The 18,674-nt window shown below is 38.7% G+C and overlaps 1 protein-coding gene across 3 annotated transcripts in view; it reads left to right on the top strand.

The window, feature by feature from the left end:
* The window catches only part of LOC118389632 (contactin-4-like), a 229,512-nt gene that overhangs the window by 85,897 nt on the left and 124,941 nt on the right, over positions 1-18,674 (top strand). For all 3 annotated transcript variants that reach the window (XM_052526622.1, XM_052526620.1, XM_052526621.1), the window contains exon 4: positions 6,478-6,653. In XM_052526622.1, the coding sequence (XP_052382582.1) occupies positions 6,478-6,653 (176 nt within the window). The remainder of the gene's footprint in view (positions 1-6,477; positions 6,654-18,674) is intronic.

Below are 18,674 nucleotides of genomic sequence, written 5' to 3'. Positions count from 1 at the left end.
CATCTACTATAGGACATATACCAGGAGCTGTGCCAGGCCCGCCAAGTCTGTAACGCATATAATTCACTGGCTTGTATGTGTAACAGTGTAGCTTCCGTCCCTCACCTCGCCCCAACATGGGCTCGAACCAGGGACGCTCTGCATACATCGACAACAGCCACCCTCGTGGCACCGTTACCCATCACTACACAAAAGCCACGGCCCTTGCAGAGCAAGGCAAACAACTACTTCAAGGTCTCAGAGTGAGTGACATCACTGATTGAAACGCTATTAGTGCACACCCCACTAACTAGCTAGCCATTTCACACCGGTTACATATGCAAAGCAGTCATTGTTTCAAAACATATCCTTCCATGTCACTGATGCGTTGTGAAACAGTGTTTGATGAAGACATTGTCTGTATAGTTTTTTTGGCCTTTTACCCCAACATTGTCCCAGCCATATCCGCTGCAGCAGGAAGAATTAAGTCCTCCACAATAGCATGGGGCTTGCCTGTCCTAGCCACTCAGTAGCTCACCATATAAGATCCTTCTCGAACCTTATTATTAATGGTATCTGTTGCTTTTATACATGTCTGACTACACGAAAGTTGTCTTAATTAGCGTTCAAAAAACTCCTGTGGCTTATTTTTCAAATTGCCATGTTTTGTTTCTAAATCTCTGCTCAAGAGTGAAGGTTTCATTGAGTTAAGATTGTGTTATAAGTACTTTTGTACAATCTGGCTGAGAAAAGGCACTACTCCCAATATAAGTGAACCCCAAATCAATGTAGTTCTCATTTGTATTTTGTTCGGTGCTTTCCCGGGTAAGGTGGCAGTAGCTCTTCAGGTGCATCAGATTCACAAGTGTCAGTGTTCATCCTAGCTGGGATAACAACAAATGTAGAATTACTGATGCTAGCATTGGATGTGCTCGTGGAAGCAGAACAACTTGTGTCATCGACAGGTGCAGCTGTAATACTGCTGGTAGTAGCAGTACTACCAGTAGAGCTGGTATGTGTCTCTATGGCCTTATTTTTACCATTTATACATTTGAATGAGCAATGAGCAACGGAATGAGCAGCAGCTACGTTTGGCTACATACAGACCGCTTCCTGTATTTAACATTGTGTTGTTATTTCGCTGAACACTAGATGGTTTAGTATTATTTTTGGCAGTGAAATGGGGCTACTCAGGCAGAAAAAAATCTCATCCAAGTGTATAGCCCCATTGGAAAATATAAATGGACTGTTTGAAAATGTGAAGAAAAGAAAAATGTATAGCCCCTTTGGAGAAAAAAAGAAAAAATCTAATTTTTATTTGGCGTACCCTGATCGATGGCATTGCGCCACTTCCCGAAATCAACAAATAATGGGAAACAATGCAATCACGCATGACGCATTCTCATCATGTGAAAATAAATGTTAATAGTATGTGAAATTTTGAAACTCGAGTGGGGTTTAAATGCCAGGATGTTATTCTCATTTAGGATCTTCATCTAGTACAGGTATTCCCAAATTGGGGTACGCCTCATCCCTACTGTGTATCTAATTGGTCAGCTGTCGTCAAAGCCGAAATGAGGAAGACATCCAGGCATTTGAAGCATACTTGATTTTCCAAATGTCAAACACTATTAAACTATTTTTTTGTAGACCCAAACGGCATACCATTTAGGATGCAAGTGTGGATATTCACACATGGCCAGTGACTCTTTTCCTCTCTGCACGGTTCATTAGTCTATCGAAAATGTTGTGTGTTGTATCTCTGGCAACTACAAGGTTCAAATCAATCATGTTTGCTCAATGAAATTGCTGGGGTGAGATTTAGAAGGATTGGTACATTTAACACTTGGGATTGAGCCAGTTTAAAGGATGACCTAATCAGCTGTTTCCTGTCAAGGTCACTATACAGTCCTGTCAGAGCACAGAGCCTGGCCCTGGATGGGCTGCCTGCCTGCCTTCTAAGACGATCTTCCTGAGGGAAGCTGCAGACTAAATCATCTTCAAAGTTCATTAACTGCACATCACACAATCGTATACTGTGACAGGCTGACCTCAGAGGTTGGGCATTAAATGTGGCTCATCCTCTTATATGCTTTAAAACGGTCTGTCCCTACAAGCATAAAGCTTAAAACAGAGTATTTACTCTGGATAAAAGAGTCTTTGTTCTGTGGCACTGGGTCTATTTGGTTTTCCCAAAAATTAAAGCGCCAGGCGGAAGGATAAAGGAAAGGAACAGACCGTGTAACATTCTACAAACTCATAAGCCAGATGGCATGATATTATTGCACTGTATGGATGGCCTACTGGGACATGATTGCATAAAGCATGTGCTTAACAGAGCTGCTAAAACCAGTGTCCCCCTCTAGAATGATTAATAGTCTATTAGATTATTAGATTATCTGCAACATGTACTTGGTTTAATTTATTGCTCACTGTATAATAGCCATGATATTAGCCATCTCAATTCAATACAACAGTCATTGTCAGGTCAATATCTAGTGGCAAGACAATGGATTTTCATCTTAGTATATTGACCTAACTCACTTATTCCTTCCCTCAGAAAGCTCCTTGTTCAGCTTAATATACTCCGATGTTGGCCTAAAGGGAAGTGGCGTTTTTTGTTTTCTCAGTATTACCATATCAGTCAAAGCTCTGTCTTCTCTCATCCAGAACTTGCAGGAATGTGATATTCAATATTGGCTCTATTGAATCACTCTCTGTTGAAGAATAATAACAACTTTGAATAGGCAGACTGCTTTCATTTTTAATGGACTAACATTTTTTTCTAACACAGAAACAGCCTGGTATGCGAGCTGATGAGTACCACTTCTCTGAGATAACAGATCATGTTAGAGGCTTTTCTCATTTTATCAATTGCAGATTCTCTTTCTGAAAGCATGAGTAGTTAGAGTAGACTCACTACTGTGCAGTAAAATATTGCTGTTTTTGTTTTTCTTGCATTGGAAGTAAGCGAATGGCTTGAGTTGCCTTATGAGACGGTCGGTGAGGACCTTTACCATACTGTAGTGTAGAGTAATGAGGCACTGGAGACCAGACTTGTGTACGTTGTGTAAGGCTGGTTTGGAGTAGGCATGGTGATGTATCACTGAACTATTATATATCTACAGTGTCTACAGTACCAGCTTGTAAAGTAGTTAAAGAGGTTGTTTGTACATGGTGCTACCCCCATAAGCACTATGTATTTAAAGGCATATTGTATTCTGTGAGAACAAAGCCACCGTGAACTGTTTGTAATCATATATTTTTAGTTTGAACTACATGTTCCCTTTTGCTTAAGGAATGATATTTAGCCTCTTTATTCCAGTCATAATTGCCATAGCACAAGAACACCGTGTATGGATCTGAGTTATTCTTCCCTCTCTATAATGAAGCCCTGAGAGAGATAACCCTCAGGCCCAGTTTCTATTCAAATGCTTGATATGGTTGGTAGTTGTCTAAATGGTAGATGAAAGAGAACAAAGATTGAATGTATTTTGCTTTTGATCTGTCATTAACCTTTTACATTTGTCCCTTTATTATTATGCCTTCTCTAAGGTGAATCGTACAATAAAACACCTTAAATCTAGTCAAGCAGAGCTACACCAACCTGATAAGGATAATCTCACGAATGCTTTGACAAAGTCACTATTTGTTGAGCTGTTTAGAATCCATAAAGCCAATCAATTATCATCTTTACTCCAAATAAATAATCAGCAATTAATTGCTCTGGACCCTAATCATGGTCTGCATCGTCCATATCCCAATAAAGTGCTTAATACCTATCATAGTTTGTACGGTTGAATATTTTCCTGATATTTTACAAATGTCCCTTCCCGAGAATAAATAACTTCTCCCGGGTAACCCGCTATTTCCCGCCAAAACCTTGAATTGTCATTCAAAAGCATTATAAAGTATATAAATAGGTCTTTGTCTGGATTAGATTAGAGTTTTGATCAAAAATTCAAGCCTGATGCTACTTGAGTCTGATGAGGCATACATTAAATACATTTTATGAGCCTTAAAGACATTTCCTGAACCCAAGCCCAAAAAAGTCCAAATGATTGTGCCTTTATCCAATACATTTTATAGGCAACTCAACATTACATACGACAAAAAAAAACACAATCCCATAGATGTAGCTAGCTATGTGCTCTCTTGGGTAAATAAATGAAACTAGCTACAGTAGGATAATCTTTGAGTGTAAACTTAATTACACTATTATATGGATTGGATTTATGAACATCGTTCAAATCATGATAAAGAAGTGAGACCATGCAGCACATGCAGCCTACAAAGTTACAAGTATAGCCTAGCGAATTAGATTAATGTTGAAATATAATAGGGCCTATTTGTATAATTAGTAGGTGGGACGCATATATACATTTCATAATGTTTCCCCTAATTTTATTAGCCTACCTCAACTTTCTCTATTGTTTGGTCATGCCTTCCTCTCGTTCAAGAGTTAAACGAAATACGTTTTGTTGTCCTTATCTTCATCATGCTAATGACATCCTTGAATAATATAGGACTAGAATTAAATGCAGAAGGCTTTCACTCCTCTGCACAGAGATTGAATGGTTATGAATCTGAATAAATAACTCAAAACAAGAGCTTGAATCACTCTTCGAATAGTCTATTGGTATAAGAAATGCCCAAAACATTATGTCCAGCAAGCTGTTCTAGTCTAGCTTTTCCTACATGGGACGCCAAGAGCTAAGGAGGCTAGCAGAGCACAGGTGCGTACATATTGCACAAGAGACAGAGGCTATAAGCCATCATTAATTAGCTAAATATAAGTTGTTACGAATCCCTTTTGGCCCGACAGTCTAGGGGGGGGGTGGTAACAGACCAGTAAGAAAAGGGGCTGAGCTGGACCCAAGGAAAGAAATAAGTATCCAAAAACATACCTAAACTAGCCTACTTCACCAACAGCTAACTAACCAAAAATACAGGGGGTGGTCCGCCCAGTTCTAACTAGTGTTTTTATACAAAGTATTCGTACGGGTAATGTATGCTCATGGGCAACTTATCTTGGTACCCCCTTTTCCCACCATCAAACAAACACCATAACAAAACCCAATACTCACAGGTGGGGACAAAGTGACATGTAGTTGCAAAAACCAAACAAGAGATCTACAGACAGATGGCATTGACAGAGAGATTGCTCTCTAGAGCAAACAACAGACAGGGTTTTTAAACCAAGGGAAAGGGAATGTGATGGGGTAATGGAAACAGAGGAGGTGTGTCTTCTAATTATCGACTGATTGATGACTGATTGGGGAATGATGAATGCCACCTGTGAGGGGAGAAGGAGAGAAAAGAAATACACACACAGGATACACACACAGGATACCTGTATCCGTAAAACAAAGTCTAATACTGCATTGAATATATTACCTGAAAGAGGTAGACTAATACATCTATATAGGGCTTTATATCAATCTAGAACAGGGTTATCAATTGGAATTGAGTTGATGGAGAGAGAAAAAGACGTGCTGGTTTAAAGCAACGATATTTCAGTCATAGGCTGTTTTAAAACTCTGGAGCTGCAATAAAAAAAAAATCTTTACAATTAAAAATAAAAGCCAGATGGAGATGGGTAAATTTGGTCTTTATATTACTGTAGCTATGCTGCAGCAAATTTAGGCCTATCTGTCACAAGAAAAATGATGATGATGATGATGATGATGATGATGATGAGATGATACTGTAGGTCTACATAGATTGTGAACTGCGCTCCATACTGAGATAGGCTGTCTGTCCCCACCCTGCAGAGGCCGTAGAGAAGCCAGATTTAGACACTGCACATTATTTCACAGTTCCATTTCACGCCATGCTGTTCATATAAATAATGTATTATAATTTACCGGTTTCTCTGAGTTATTTATCCCTGGAAAAGGGAGTGGTTTTGGGTGGTAAATCCAGGTAAATCTCAGTAACCGGGTTCCCTCCATTCAACCCTAATGCTTACTCATCTGTGAAATTTAGTTTGGTATCGTAACCACCTTTCTGCTCTATGTGGAGGGATTGAGGAATCTGCTGCCTTCATAGGTGAATTATATCATTCACTGATCACCTCTAACACCAATTATAATCTCATAGCCTGGTGTAGAATGCAAAAGTGCAGAATGCAGTGTGCTAGCCATTATTTCTATTTGTTGCAGCGTAATGATTAATCTGCATATTTATGCTGTTTGACTTGGTGTCTAGCAAGATGGATGGCCACAGAGGCTGTGTATTCTTGGTGAGTGAGGTATTTTCTGCTCTGTGCTGTGTCGGCCGTCAGTGTAGTTCACTACTTAGATTAACGCTATACTGTGGGGCATGGTTTGAGGGCTCTCTTGATCCTTTACTACTCAAATTAAGGTAAAATCAGCATTTGCCTTCTTTGAGGTTTTTGTCAGAATCTCATATTTCCATAAAGGTACAGTACATGATCTACAATAGATTGAAGTTAATAGTGGATCTGGATCTGACTGCTTTTCATTTTGTTTTTAGGTGGAAACTGAATGGCACCGCGATCACTCCCAAATCAGGCTCACACTATAGCCTGTCTGGAGGCAACCTCCGAATCAGCCATTTAAACAAAGACCAAGATGCTGGAACATATCAGTGCCTCGCCTCCAACTCTTTTGGGACCATCGTGAGCCGAGAGGCCAGTCTAACCTTTGCATGTAAGTCACTAACTAATATTTTATTCCCTCTCTGATCATACTGTACTAGCCAGCAGTGTGAAGGCATGTGACAGAAAATATATGTCAGTGGGACTTGTCATAGTGTCTTGTGTCCCGTCTGATAAAGCAATCAACATGGAAGCGTCTCCTTGGGGAGCAGCATTTGCTAGTGCTGTGACTCAACACTCAGGATCTTAATCCTGATAGAGCTAATACATGAAACTACAACTCCAACGCATAAAAATACCTCTTCATCACTTTCCTCAAGCTTCAACTCAAAATAAATAACAATAAATGCCTACACTACCACATACTGTCTTGATAATACAGGACATACTTTCAAAGATGTTCAGTTAAAGTATATTGAGCAAATGTAATGTCATAGTGAGTACAAAAACCGAACAGAAATCATCTTCTCTCAGCATGTGAAAGTAATGGGAATAGAAGAATAAGATAAAGATAAGATAAAGCAGTATATATTTATATTATTATTTTTCTTGGACATTATAACTGACATACCTGAGTAGAAGAGGATAAATGGTCCCATGTGGCTGTTGGTAGAGCATGGAACTTGCACCACTAAGGGTTGTGGGTTTGATTCCCATGTGGGACTAGTACGAACATGTATGCACTCACTACAGCAAGTCACTCTGGATGCAAATGTCTGCTAAATGACTCAAATGTGAATAAAGATAGCAGAATTTCTGCACATAACTGACAGACTAAGGTCTCAATTTAACTGTTTTCCTTTTGAGTAAGAGGAAGTCAATACTCCTTGCTGCTTCTCCAGTTATTGGACATCCTAAAATGACGACATGGACAGTGAAGTGAATGATGGCTTCTTCAGATTCAGTTCTGATGCCCCACAGTGGGAACAAGGCCGCCCCATCCCTCACAGGCCATTTATTTTGTCCCCCTGGCCGGGCCCAGTCTCACTCCGGAGCAAGAGTAATCCGATTCTGTAGGGATCTCCACTGTCACTATAAGGCGAAACAGTGACAGTTCCATCAATTGTCCGGGCCTGACCTTAAAGTCTTGGGATGTTGTCACATAGTAAGGACCTGCATCTGTGACTGTCATCTGTCTTCTTTATTACTCTTGGTATAGATTAAATAACTCCACATGATGATTGAATGGTGCGGGTTCAAGACAATACTTTAAAGGGCAGTTGATATTATTAGAGAGTGGATCTTTCAATCTGTTAGAATATGTGGTTCATGTCAACATTGAAAGATTTGATTGTAAAATTAGAGCAGAAAGCATTGATACATTAAATTAATTCCATTGGAGAAGAGGACATTTAATACACTGTTTATTGATCTCATAAATACTTTAGATATGAGTGATTATTGATGGATTTGGCCCTGTTATGCCTGCAGGACAAATATACTATACATCATATTAATAATCCATGAGTTCATTTCTTACCTGTTTCCATGTTGTCTGTTCTTGACCTTGAAAATGGTTTTATGTTGATTCAGATTCAATCTTTGAATGGTATTTCACAGTGAAATTTGAACCATCTTTTCACTGTAACATGCATACAATATTTAATGCTCTTAAGTGGTGCAGCCCAGTTCAGCTCAATCAATAATACATTCTGTCAGCTCTTAAAATAATGCTCTTAAAATACATTCGATGGCAGTATGCATCAATCAATACCATCTTCTTCCAGAGAAGCGTAATGAAAGTTGGCTATTTATGTGTTTGAAAATGTTCTCTGTGATGAATTTGCTGGAGCTTGACCTTGTAGAGTTGAGATAATACACTGAACAAAAATATAAACACAACATGCAACAATTTCAAAGATTTTACTGAGTTACAGTTCATATCAGGAAATCAGTCAATTTAAATGAATTCATTAGGCCCTAATCTATGGATTTCACTTCACTGGCAATACAGATATGCATCTATTGGCCACAGATACCTTTAAAAAAGCTAGGCGCATGGATCAGAAATCATGTGGTGTGACCACCATTTGCCTCATGCAGCGCAGCAGATCTCCTTCTCATAAAGTTGATCAGGTTGTTGATTGTGGCGTGTGGAATGTTGTTTTACATTTACATTTAAGTCATTTAGCAGACGCTCTTATCCAGAGCGACTTATCCTCTTCAATGGCTGGGGGAAGTTGCTGGATATTGGCGTGTACTGGAACACGCTGTTGTACACATTGATCCAGAGCATCCCTAACATGCTCAATGGGTGACATGTCCGGTGAGTATGCAGGCCATGGAAGGACTGGGACATTTTCAGCTTCCAGGAATTGTGTACAAATCCTTTCGACATGGGGCCGTGCATTGTCATGCTGAAACATTAGGCGAGTGTGCCGATGAATGGCACAACGAATAGCCTCGCGATCTCATCACAGTATCTCTGTGCATTCAAAATGCCATCGATAAAATGCAATTGTTTTCGTAGTCCGTAGCTTATGCCTGCTCTGTTCACAATGTTGGCATCAGCAAAACGCTCGCCCATGTGACACCATACATGCTGTCTGCCATCTGCCCGGTACAGATGAAACCGGGATTCATCTGTGAAGAGAAGATTTCTCCAGTGTGCCAGTGTCCATCAAAGGTGAGCATTTGCCCACAGAAGTTGTTTATGACGCCGAACTGCAGTCAGGTCAAGACCCTGGTGGGGACGACGAGCACAGAGATGAACTTCCCTGAGACGGTTTCTAACAGTTTGTGCATAAATTCTTAGTTTGTACCAATAGTTTCATCAGCTGTCTGGGTGGCTGGTCTCAGATGATCCCACAGGTGAAAAAGTCGGACGTGAACATCCTGGGATGGAGTGGTTACACATGGCCTGCGGTTGTGAGGCCGGGTTGGACGTACTGCCAAATTCTCTCAACAATGTTGGTGAAGGCTTATGGTAGAGAAATGAACTGCACATTTTAGTGTAATTTTATATTAACAAGGTGCACCTGTGTAAGGATAATGCTGTTTCATCAGCTTCTTGATATGCCACACCTGTCAGGTGGATGGATTATCTAGGAAAAGGAGAAATGCTTGCACAACATTTGATAGAAATACGTTTTTTGTGCGTACATGGAACATTTCTGGGATCCTTTATTTCAGCTCATGAACATGGGTCCAACTCTTTACATGTTGCGATTATATTTTTGTTCAGTTTAAAAAGGATTAAAAAACAGTGAACATCAAATGGTCCCAAAGTACTTTAAGGAGATATGATTTTCTCTGCCTTTCCTCTTGAATTGGCTTGCTTTAATTGCATAGATACCGAAAGCCTTTTCAGTAAGATCCGTAGGAAATAGATAATTTTCATAATGGACGCGCTGATGGTGTCTGAAGAACAAGCTCTGCCTCCTATTTCAGTAATTGGGTTCTGGGTATAGAAAGTATTTTTTTATTGAAATAGGCATTGATAGTAAAACTCATGCATAGTGTCTTAATCATGTTTCTTGTGTACTGTGATTTATTTTTGCAATACTTTGTTGGTGTTGTGATACATTTCCTTGGGTTTATCAAGGTCTCAATGGCTAAAAGTACAAATATTTTAAGAATGTCAAGAATCAATAGATAAGAAGAAGAAGGTTTTCTACATTATTTATAAATGAATAGCAATCTCTCAAACTCTGTACTGTATATCATGTCCATGTCACCCGGGCCCTTTCAACACTGTGGATAGTTATTCTCCCTCTAGGACTGCTTTTCCATTTGGTACAACAACTCTCATGTTTATTTCATTCTGTCTCAATATTCATGGGATTTGTCATTTATTCCTCACAACCTCTCACTCTCAGGATAGACTTGTCCTGGTTGATGTAATGTTCAATCTGTTTGCTCTGTGGATACAAATCCTCTGACGTTGGAACTGTTGCTCACTTTAGTTTATACTGATGGCTAGTTTTCCATCTGCTCATTTCCCTGTCTATGAACTTGAAGTGACAGTGGGGACAGGGAAAGAGCTGTCAGAAATAAATGGAATATCTTTTACGGCGGGCTGCCTACGGATCAACCCCCCCCAAAAAAATAATAATAATAAAATAATAATAATTTTAGGAACTCAGTCGGGGTCTCAACTTACTGTTGAGATTTAGAAGAATACAGAAGATGCAATTTTGACATTTGGTTGTGCATCAGCAGTTTTCTCTCAATTGTTATGTCAGTCACTGAGAGTCACTCAATTAGCCTATGTCAACTACCATTTTTTAGATTGGTAAGTTAGTCTAGCCAGCTATCTAAACTTGTAGTAGTCATGGTCGAATTACCAAATGGGTAGTACACCATTGATGTTATTAGTGACTCTCACTCAAATATCAAATTAAAAACTGCAAACATTTCTCTCCACCCTATGGCAAAATGAATAGAATTGTAGGAAATCAGCTGTAAAACTGCACATTTTTCTCTCCGCCCCATGACAAAATTTGTAGAATTGTAAAATTGCAACATTTTCTCTACACCCCCATGGCAAAAGACATCATTTGTTTTCACTTAGGTCCCCCAAAAGGCTAAGCTAGGCTCTGACTGCATGTGTGAGCATGAATTTGGGTAAGCAGACCCGCGAGCCCGTCATGATGAGTTCAGATTTTTTGTTGCCCCCACCGACATCAAAGTTGCCCATCCCTGTGTTATATCATCTGCGTCTGCTTACATGTAAGAGATTTGGCGGTCATGCTTAGATACAGTGGTGGAAAAAGTACCCAACTGTCATAGGTTCCTGTCCTGCGAAGTATTCAAAATGTAACGAGTACCTTGTGGAAAAAATCCTATACAATATTTTCTTTAGGAATGTAGTGAATTTAAAGTACAATTAGTCCAAAATATAAATAGTTAAGTCAAGTACAGATACCCCAAAAAATGACGTAAGTAGTACTTTAAAGTATTTTTACTCTAGTACTTTACACCACTGCTTAGATATCCTTTTTTCTCTAGTAATGCCCCATGTGTATTGTTTACTGCACTTTTGGAGCTAGGAACATAAGCATTTCACAACACCTGTGATAAGATCTGCAAAATATGTGTACGCAACCAATAACATTTGATTTGATTTGAATTACAACCAACCAACACCCAGCTTTTGAATTTCAATATGGACAACAATCGGCACTCTGAATAGGTATATGTACATATTCTTCAGTTGGTGAAAGTTTTGTTCCTCTAGATATTTTCCAGGATTGTCAATGTTACCCCCCTGAGTAGCAGTGCTCCAAATAATCTGACGTTACCCTTCCTCCCATGAACTTGTGATGGATGGTGGTGCTGCCAGTGAGGAGTTGGCCCTGTCTGCTGCCTGACGCATGGCTAACTGATGGATTAGAGGGCCGCTCTCTCACTCAATACCGTCTTCCCTTGATTATTATTTCTATTGATTCTTTATCAGTGATTATGTAGAAGATGCACACCCATAATTCATATGGATGAATAGCTTGTATATACAATGTTTCTGAGTCACAGAGGTGCCACCTCAAAGGTCATGATTTTAATGTGATACATTGTTCTACAGTGTATTATTGTTTGACTACAGAGTTAGACCAAAGATTTACCAATAATAAGCTATGGGATGTATTTGTTGTAAATGAATATGGAAATGTGGGTCCAGATTAAAACTATGTTAGTGCAGACATTTTTATACATACTGTATACATTTTGCCACAATACAGTCCTCAGTCGTTTTTAGTTTGTACTCAAAGAGTACAGCTGTATTGCTCTCACAGAGCATGTGCAATTATGCAGACAGATGTGCTGTTTTTTAACTTCCGTTTTTTCATCTTTTATACGAGCCCCCCGCATCCAGAGATTTGAGAATCCTACTAGAGTTGCTAAACATGGTGTAAAATTCCCGTAACTCCTGAAGGATTTACATGAATCCCTCGTTTAAATGCAAATATTTCCTGAACACTACTCTCCAGCTGTTGTGATAATGTGAATAGAGGGAGTACGGTAAACTGAGTTAATTAAGTGTAAATAGCTACCAGCTATATTCTGGCTTTAGAACTTTTTTACCTGCATAGACTGTATGCAATTGCATCCGATGTCATGTGCTTGTCTCCCCTTTGTGGCTTTAAATGGTTCTTCTATGATAAGAACAAAATTAAAGTAAATTACTTTCATTACTGTACATTTGAACTTACGCTTTTTAAACCTACGTTATGATGTAATGTCAGCCACAGTTAACCCCAGTTACAGTAAGTTAAGCGTGAAAAGATGAATCTATCTTTCAAGCGAAATTAACTCCCCTGTGAAATGAAATGCTTACTTGAGGGTTTTGTGTATGTGTGCCATTGGGGGTGAATATGCAAGACAAAATATTTAGGTGCCTTTGAATGGGTATGGTAGTAGCTGCCAGGTGCACCGGTTTGAGTGTGTCAAGTACTGCAACACTGCTAGGTTTTTCACGCTCAACAGTTTCCTGTGTATCAAGAATGGTCCACCACCCAAAGGATATCCAGCCAACTTGACACAACTGTGGAAAGCATTGGAGTAAACATGGGCCAGCATCCCTGTGGAATGATTTTGACACCTTGTAGAGTGCATGCCCCGACGAATTGAGGCTGTTCTGGGGGCAAAAGGGTTGCAACTCAACATTGGGAAGGGGGTTCCGAATGTTTTGTACACTCAGTGTATATTACTTTACCTTAATTTCTCAATAAATCTTAGGAAGAGTAGTTCAATACCAACATTTACAAGGCCTGCCTCTTTTCTTGCGACTGAGATGAGAATTATTAGGCATATCTCTTGAAGGCTGACTGCATGCTTTCATGCTTTCTTTTGAACAAAAAGTGCCCATGTGCACAGATGTGTGCTCAGAGGAGCATGCATTTGGTCAAGTCTCCAGCACTGTCCCCTCTGACCTTACAGGCTCTTCTTGAGGCATTGGCTGTATCATTCCTTAATAAGTATTTTGGCTGGGATCTTCAGGACCTTTTTGCAACAATGGTTTGTTTGCTCTGCTTCTGATTTTAGGACGGGAGGGGGCACAGTTTGATTTTAGCGCTATCATTATCTCTCTCTCTATGTGTGTGTGTGTGTTTGGGGGGGGCTGCGCGCACATGGGTGTGTGCATGTGTATTTTATCGGGATGATCAAACATAGCCTCCTGCACTGGCAGTGAAGTGGCCCCAGTACCGCTTCGTGTTACTACAACGGCTTTTATCCTAAATAATGCCCAAAAATATACTTTGTAAAATTTACTCAGCACCTTAGATGTCCAATGCTTTTGTCCACTTTGTTCCTTCAGGCTCTCTATTTCCTAGGCTCTCTGGGGCTTTTATCTAGCACCCCATCCTGTGTTGAGATGAAAGAGGGTGGCAGTGTCACTCCAAACCTTTTGTTACCAATCCCCTGGTTCCCAAATTGGACCACTATAGACAAAGAATTACCTCCATGGGCCCACATGTACGGGACATCTGCAAGCCATTCATTAAAACTGTGTTTTGATAGAGAAAAGTCAAGGAGTCTAGACTTACCAAATGAGGAGTTCACTTGCAGACAATAAGCCCAAACAGTCAGTCAGAGATTCATGTTTTATATCATATTCTCTTTTACCTGTAAAACTGTCTAGAATATCATTGTGAAATTTGAACTGCCATAGCACATGAAACCAATTTGGATGTAGACAAATGTGTTCAGAATACTATTCAACATCAATTATTCACAAATGGAATTAACTTTCTACTTATTTCTATCAGTCTGCGGTTCAATGGTATCAGAAAATCATCTCTCTTTTTTTAGAGATCAGTTAAATTGCTGAGGTAGATGCATAAAGCTAATTGACTCTTAATTGCCAAATCTCACATTCATCTGTGAGAAATTGCAAAGAATTGCTTTTCTTAATAGAGCTTAAGAGTCTCAAATAGCTATTAGCAAAAGTGTGTTCCTGGGTTAAGAGGAGATTTATGTTTGAAGAAATAATTAAAGCCTGCCTCCTAATCGACTTGTCCCATAACCAGTATGACATATATTAGCTGACCTTATAGTCCTCTTAATAAATCAGTGAGCCCAGTAATTTTACATTTAAATCTGCTCCTGGAGCAGAACTAACAGCAATCTAGTTTGAAAGCAGGTTTGGTTGGTTGCTGAGAGAGATGCTCAGGACTTTCCATCAAGTCGCCCTGGAAAGAGAGAGCTTTCATTCCAGCATTGATGCTCGAGGTGACATGACAATATGGAGCATATTACAGAGGTTAATTAAGGTTAATTAATCCAATTGGAACAATATGTGCTCTTAAATCTGCACCCGTTATCAAATAAATGTCTCTTTGTTCCCAGTGGTAGAAAGATACAGTATGAATGTATTTTGTGTCACCAGCTGTCTTTCTAAATTTGGCCATTTTTATGTAGACAGGCTTCATTTTAGCCACTTGCAGTAAGTTACCACACTGCAAAAAAAATGAAAATCTTACCTACTGTAGACTTCACCTAGATTTCTGTTTATCTTGTATTGAGATAATTCAGTCAAAATTACTTGTTTTTTGTTGATTTAGCTTACCCTGAAAATGCCTTTGTCTTGTATTAAGATATTCTGACTTGTATCAAGCCTTTTTGTAGGTTAAAATAAGCTAAATTATCTGCCAGTGCACTGAGATAATTTGCCTTGATAAGACTCCAGATCATTTAGCTTATTTTAACCTACAGTAATAAAAGGCTTGAAACAAATCAGAATATCTTAATCCAAGACAAATGATCTTGATGCAGTTTCTGGGTAAACTAAATCAACTCAAAACAAGTAAATGCATTTTCTGGGTTAGGTAAATCAACTCAAACAAGTCATTTCAACTTAATTTTATCAATACTGTGTCATCACATATAAACAAAATGCAACATTCAGTACACTACAATAACAACAACAAATATTACCAAGATATTTTATCTTGTATTGAGGTAATTAACTCAAAAGTTACTTGTCCACAAGCTCGCTGTTGCTGTTTTGTCTTTGTGAGATATCTACAGTACCTGTCTGTGCAGCTTTTATTTCTCCAAACTAATGTATCTGTTTTGTGGAGCTGCTCCTTTCATGTCTGTGGTAGCTGTGGCATTATTCCAAATTGAATCACTGCTTACAACCTCTTGAAAGGCATTGAGAAGTTCCTATTGCAATGTATTTATCCAGCTCCCACCCGAGACTCCTCTACACACTCATCCATGAAGACTGTTCTGTGCTCCCCGAATTACCTTTACACAGATCTGCTGGGCAACAATAGCAGGGAGAATTGCAGGAAGCTGTTGTGACCTGTTATTGTTTTCCATCAATTGTCAAGCATAAATTAGTTTCAATAAAAAGGTAATTTTAGTTTCTAAGCCATTTTGAAATTGCTTTGTAATGTTTGCGGTAGTAAGAGTGATGAAAAAACCCACAATGGCAACCTGATAACCACTGGAGCCATTAAAATCCTTCATGTGTGACTTGGGCTAAGAAAAATACTTTCTGCCTACTGGAGCCCCATATTGATTTGGGCCTTATTGGTTTTATCCACAACACTTTGGGTCCAATATCGACTTTTTAATGTTTGGGGACTATGAGTTCATAATTTCAGATGTAAAATTACATGATCACAGTTATTTTGCCGTCTGCCTCAGCTGTGATATTTTTCCGTCTGGCTCAGCCGTGCTACAATGATCTAATCTAGTGGTGATAACATTCTCATGTGGTAGTGATTCCTACATGGTTGCACAGTGTTGTATATACTGTTTGATACCCTTTCGTCTTATTTCTCGTCTGTTTTTCTAGTATTACATTATAATTGATTATTGCATTGTTGGGTTTTGAGTTTGCAAGAAAGGCATTTCACTGTACTTGTGCATGTGAAATTAAAACTTGAAACTATTAAATATCTAATATGTAGTACAAGAATTACTTTTACTGCATGAAGCAGTAATAATCATCTTCAACGTAAAAGCTTTCACAGCACTGAAATGTTTCAATCTGTTCAGCTTTGCCCTAGACAAATGCATTTTACTGCAATGGGTGGCTTCATAGATAGATTATTCTTTGTGTTTGAGGATTTTCTGATGAAATCAAACTTGGTTTCAGCCCAATGACACTCCTTTCTTTCTCCCTCAATTGTATTGATTAATGGAGTCATTAAAATGATGGGTTTTGATAAGATGTTATTCCTTAATCGTGTGAATTTAGAATGCTTACTGTGTGCAGTGTTCATAATGTTTGGAAGATAGACATGTTGGCTTCCATCTTTAGACAAATGGTAGTTTTCATCAGCTTTCTGTTCACTTGGCATTATTGGTGACAATATTCTCACATTGAGACTTGGGATCCCTCAGTAAACAGCAGTGGTGTAAATTACTTAAGTAAAAATACTTTAAAGTACTACTCCTTAAGTCGTTTTTGGGTGGTATCTGTACTTAACATTTATTTTTTATTTTTGACAACTTCTAATTTTAGTCCACTACATTCCTAAAGAACGCATGTACTTTTTACTCACATACATTTTCCCTGACACCAAAAAGTACTTGTTACATCCTCCTCATGCAGAACAGAATTTTAGTCCAATTCACGCACCTATCAATTTAACCAGTTGTCCTCCCTACTGTCTCTGATCTGGCAGACTCACTAAAAATAATACTGACTTTGCTCTGTCTGTCCGCAAATAAAAAGGAAATCGTTATGTCTGGTTTGCTTAATATAAGGAATTTGATGAATGGCATGTACTTTCACTTTGTACTTCGACTCAAGTATGACTGTACTTGAAAATGTAAGGAAAATGTAAGGAAAATACAGACATCATTGCTGTATGATGCGTTTTGCAGCATCATATGGGGATGATTTTTGTATTTTGGAAGCTACATGTCTTGAAAACTCGATTGCTGACGAGCAAAACATTTTGGGACTAATATAACAAATACCAAAATATAGTTTTCGGGTGGAATTTTCTGTTAACTTGTTGTAACTCCCATGCCATGAACGGCATCGTTGTCATCATCTGACACAAATTAGCATAACGCAACGGACATAAATATTACTAGAAAATATTCCTATTCATGAAAATCACAAGTGATTTGTTAATCACCCTGTCATCTCAGATTTTCAAAATATGCTTTACAGCCAAAGCAAAACAAGCATTTGTGTAAGTTTATCGATAGCCTAGCATAGCATTATGTCCAGCTAGCAGCAGGTAACTTGGTCACGAAAATCAGAAAAGCAATCAAATTAAATCTTTTACCTTTGATGAGCTTCGGATGTTTTCACTCACAAGACTCCCCGTTAGATAGCAAATGTTCCTTTTTTCCAAAAATATTATTTTTGAAGGCGAAATAGCTCCGTTTGTTCTTCATGTTTGGCTGAGAAATCGACCAGAAATTGCGGTCACGACAACGCCGAAAGATTAGCTCCATAATATCGACAGAAACATGGCAAATGTTGTTTATAATCAATCCTCAAGGTGTTTTTCAAATATCTATTCGATAATATATCCACCGGGACAATTGTTTTTTCAGTAGGAGCGAGAGGAAAAATGGCTACCTCTGTATTTTACGTAATAATCACTCTGAGAGCCATCAGGTGACCGCTTGCGCAATGTAGCCGCTTACGCTTATTCTTCAACATAAAGGCATGACACTACGTCACAATGCTGTAGACACCTTGGGGAATACGTAGAAAAAGTCATCTGGTTGATAGCCCATTCACTGCTCAATAGGGACGCATCGGAACGCAGAGCATTCAAAACATGAGTCACTTCCGGATTGGATTTTTTCACCTGCAATATCAGTTCTGTTATACTCTCATACAATATTTTTTACAGTTTTGGAAACTTTAGAGTGTTTTGTATCCTAAGCTGTCAATTAATATGCGTATTTTAGCATCTTGTCCTGACAAAATATCCCATTTACTTTGGGAACGTTATTTTTCCAAAAATTAAAATACTGCCCCCTAGTCACAACAGGTTTTAATAAGTACACTTAAAACCAGATACTTTTAGACATTTACTCAAGTAATATTTTACTGGGTTACTTTCACTTTTACTTGACTCTTTTTCTATTAAGGTATCTTTTTTTTCAGCTTAAGGTTGTTTACCACCCCCAAATGTGTATACTTACTGCA

This window comes from Oncorhynchus keta, chromosome 10, assembly GCF_023373465.1.
Source record: "Oncorhynchus keta strain PuntledgeMale-10-30-2019 chromosome 10, Oket_V2, whole genome shotgun sequence".
Lineage (NCBI taxonomy): Eukaryota > Metazoa > Chordata > Actinopteri > Salmoniformes > Salmonidae > Oncorhynchus > Oncorhynchus keta.
The sequence above is the reverse complement of the archived record's forward strand: the minus strand, read 5'-3'. Positions and strand labels throughout refer to the sequence as shown.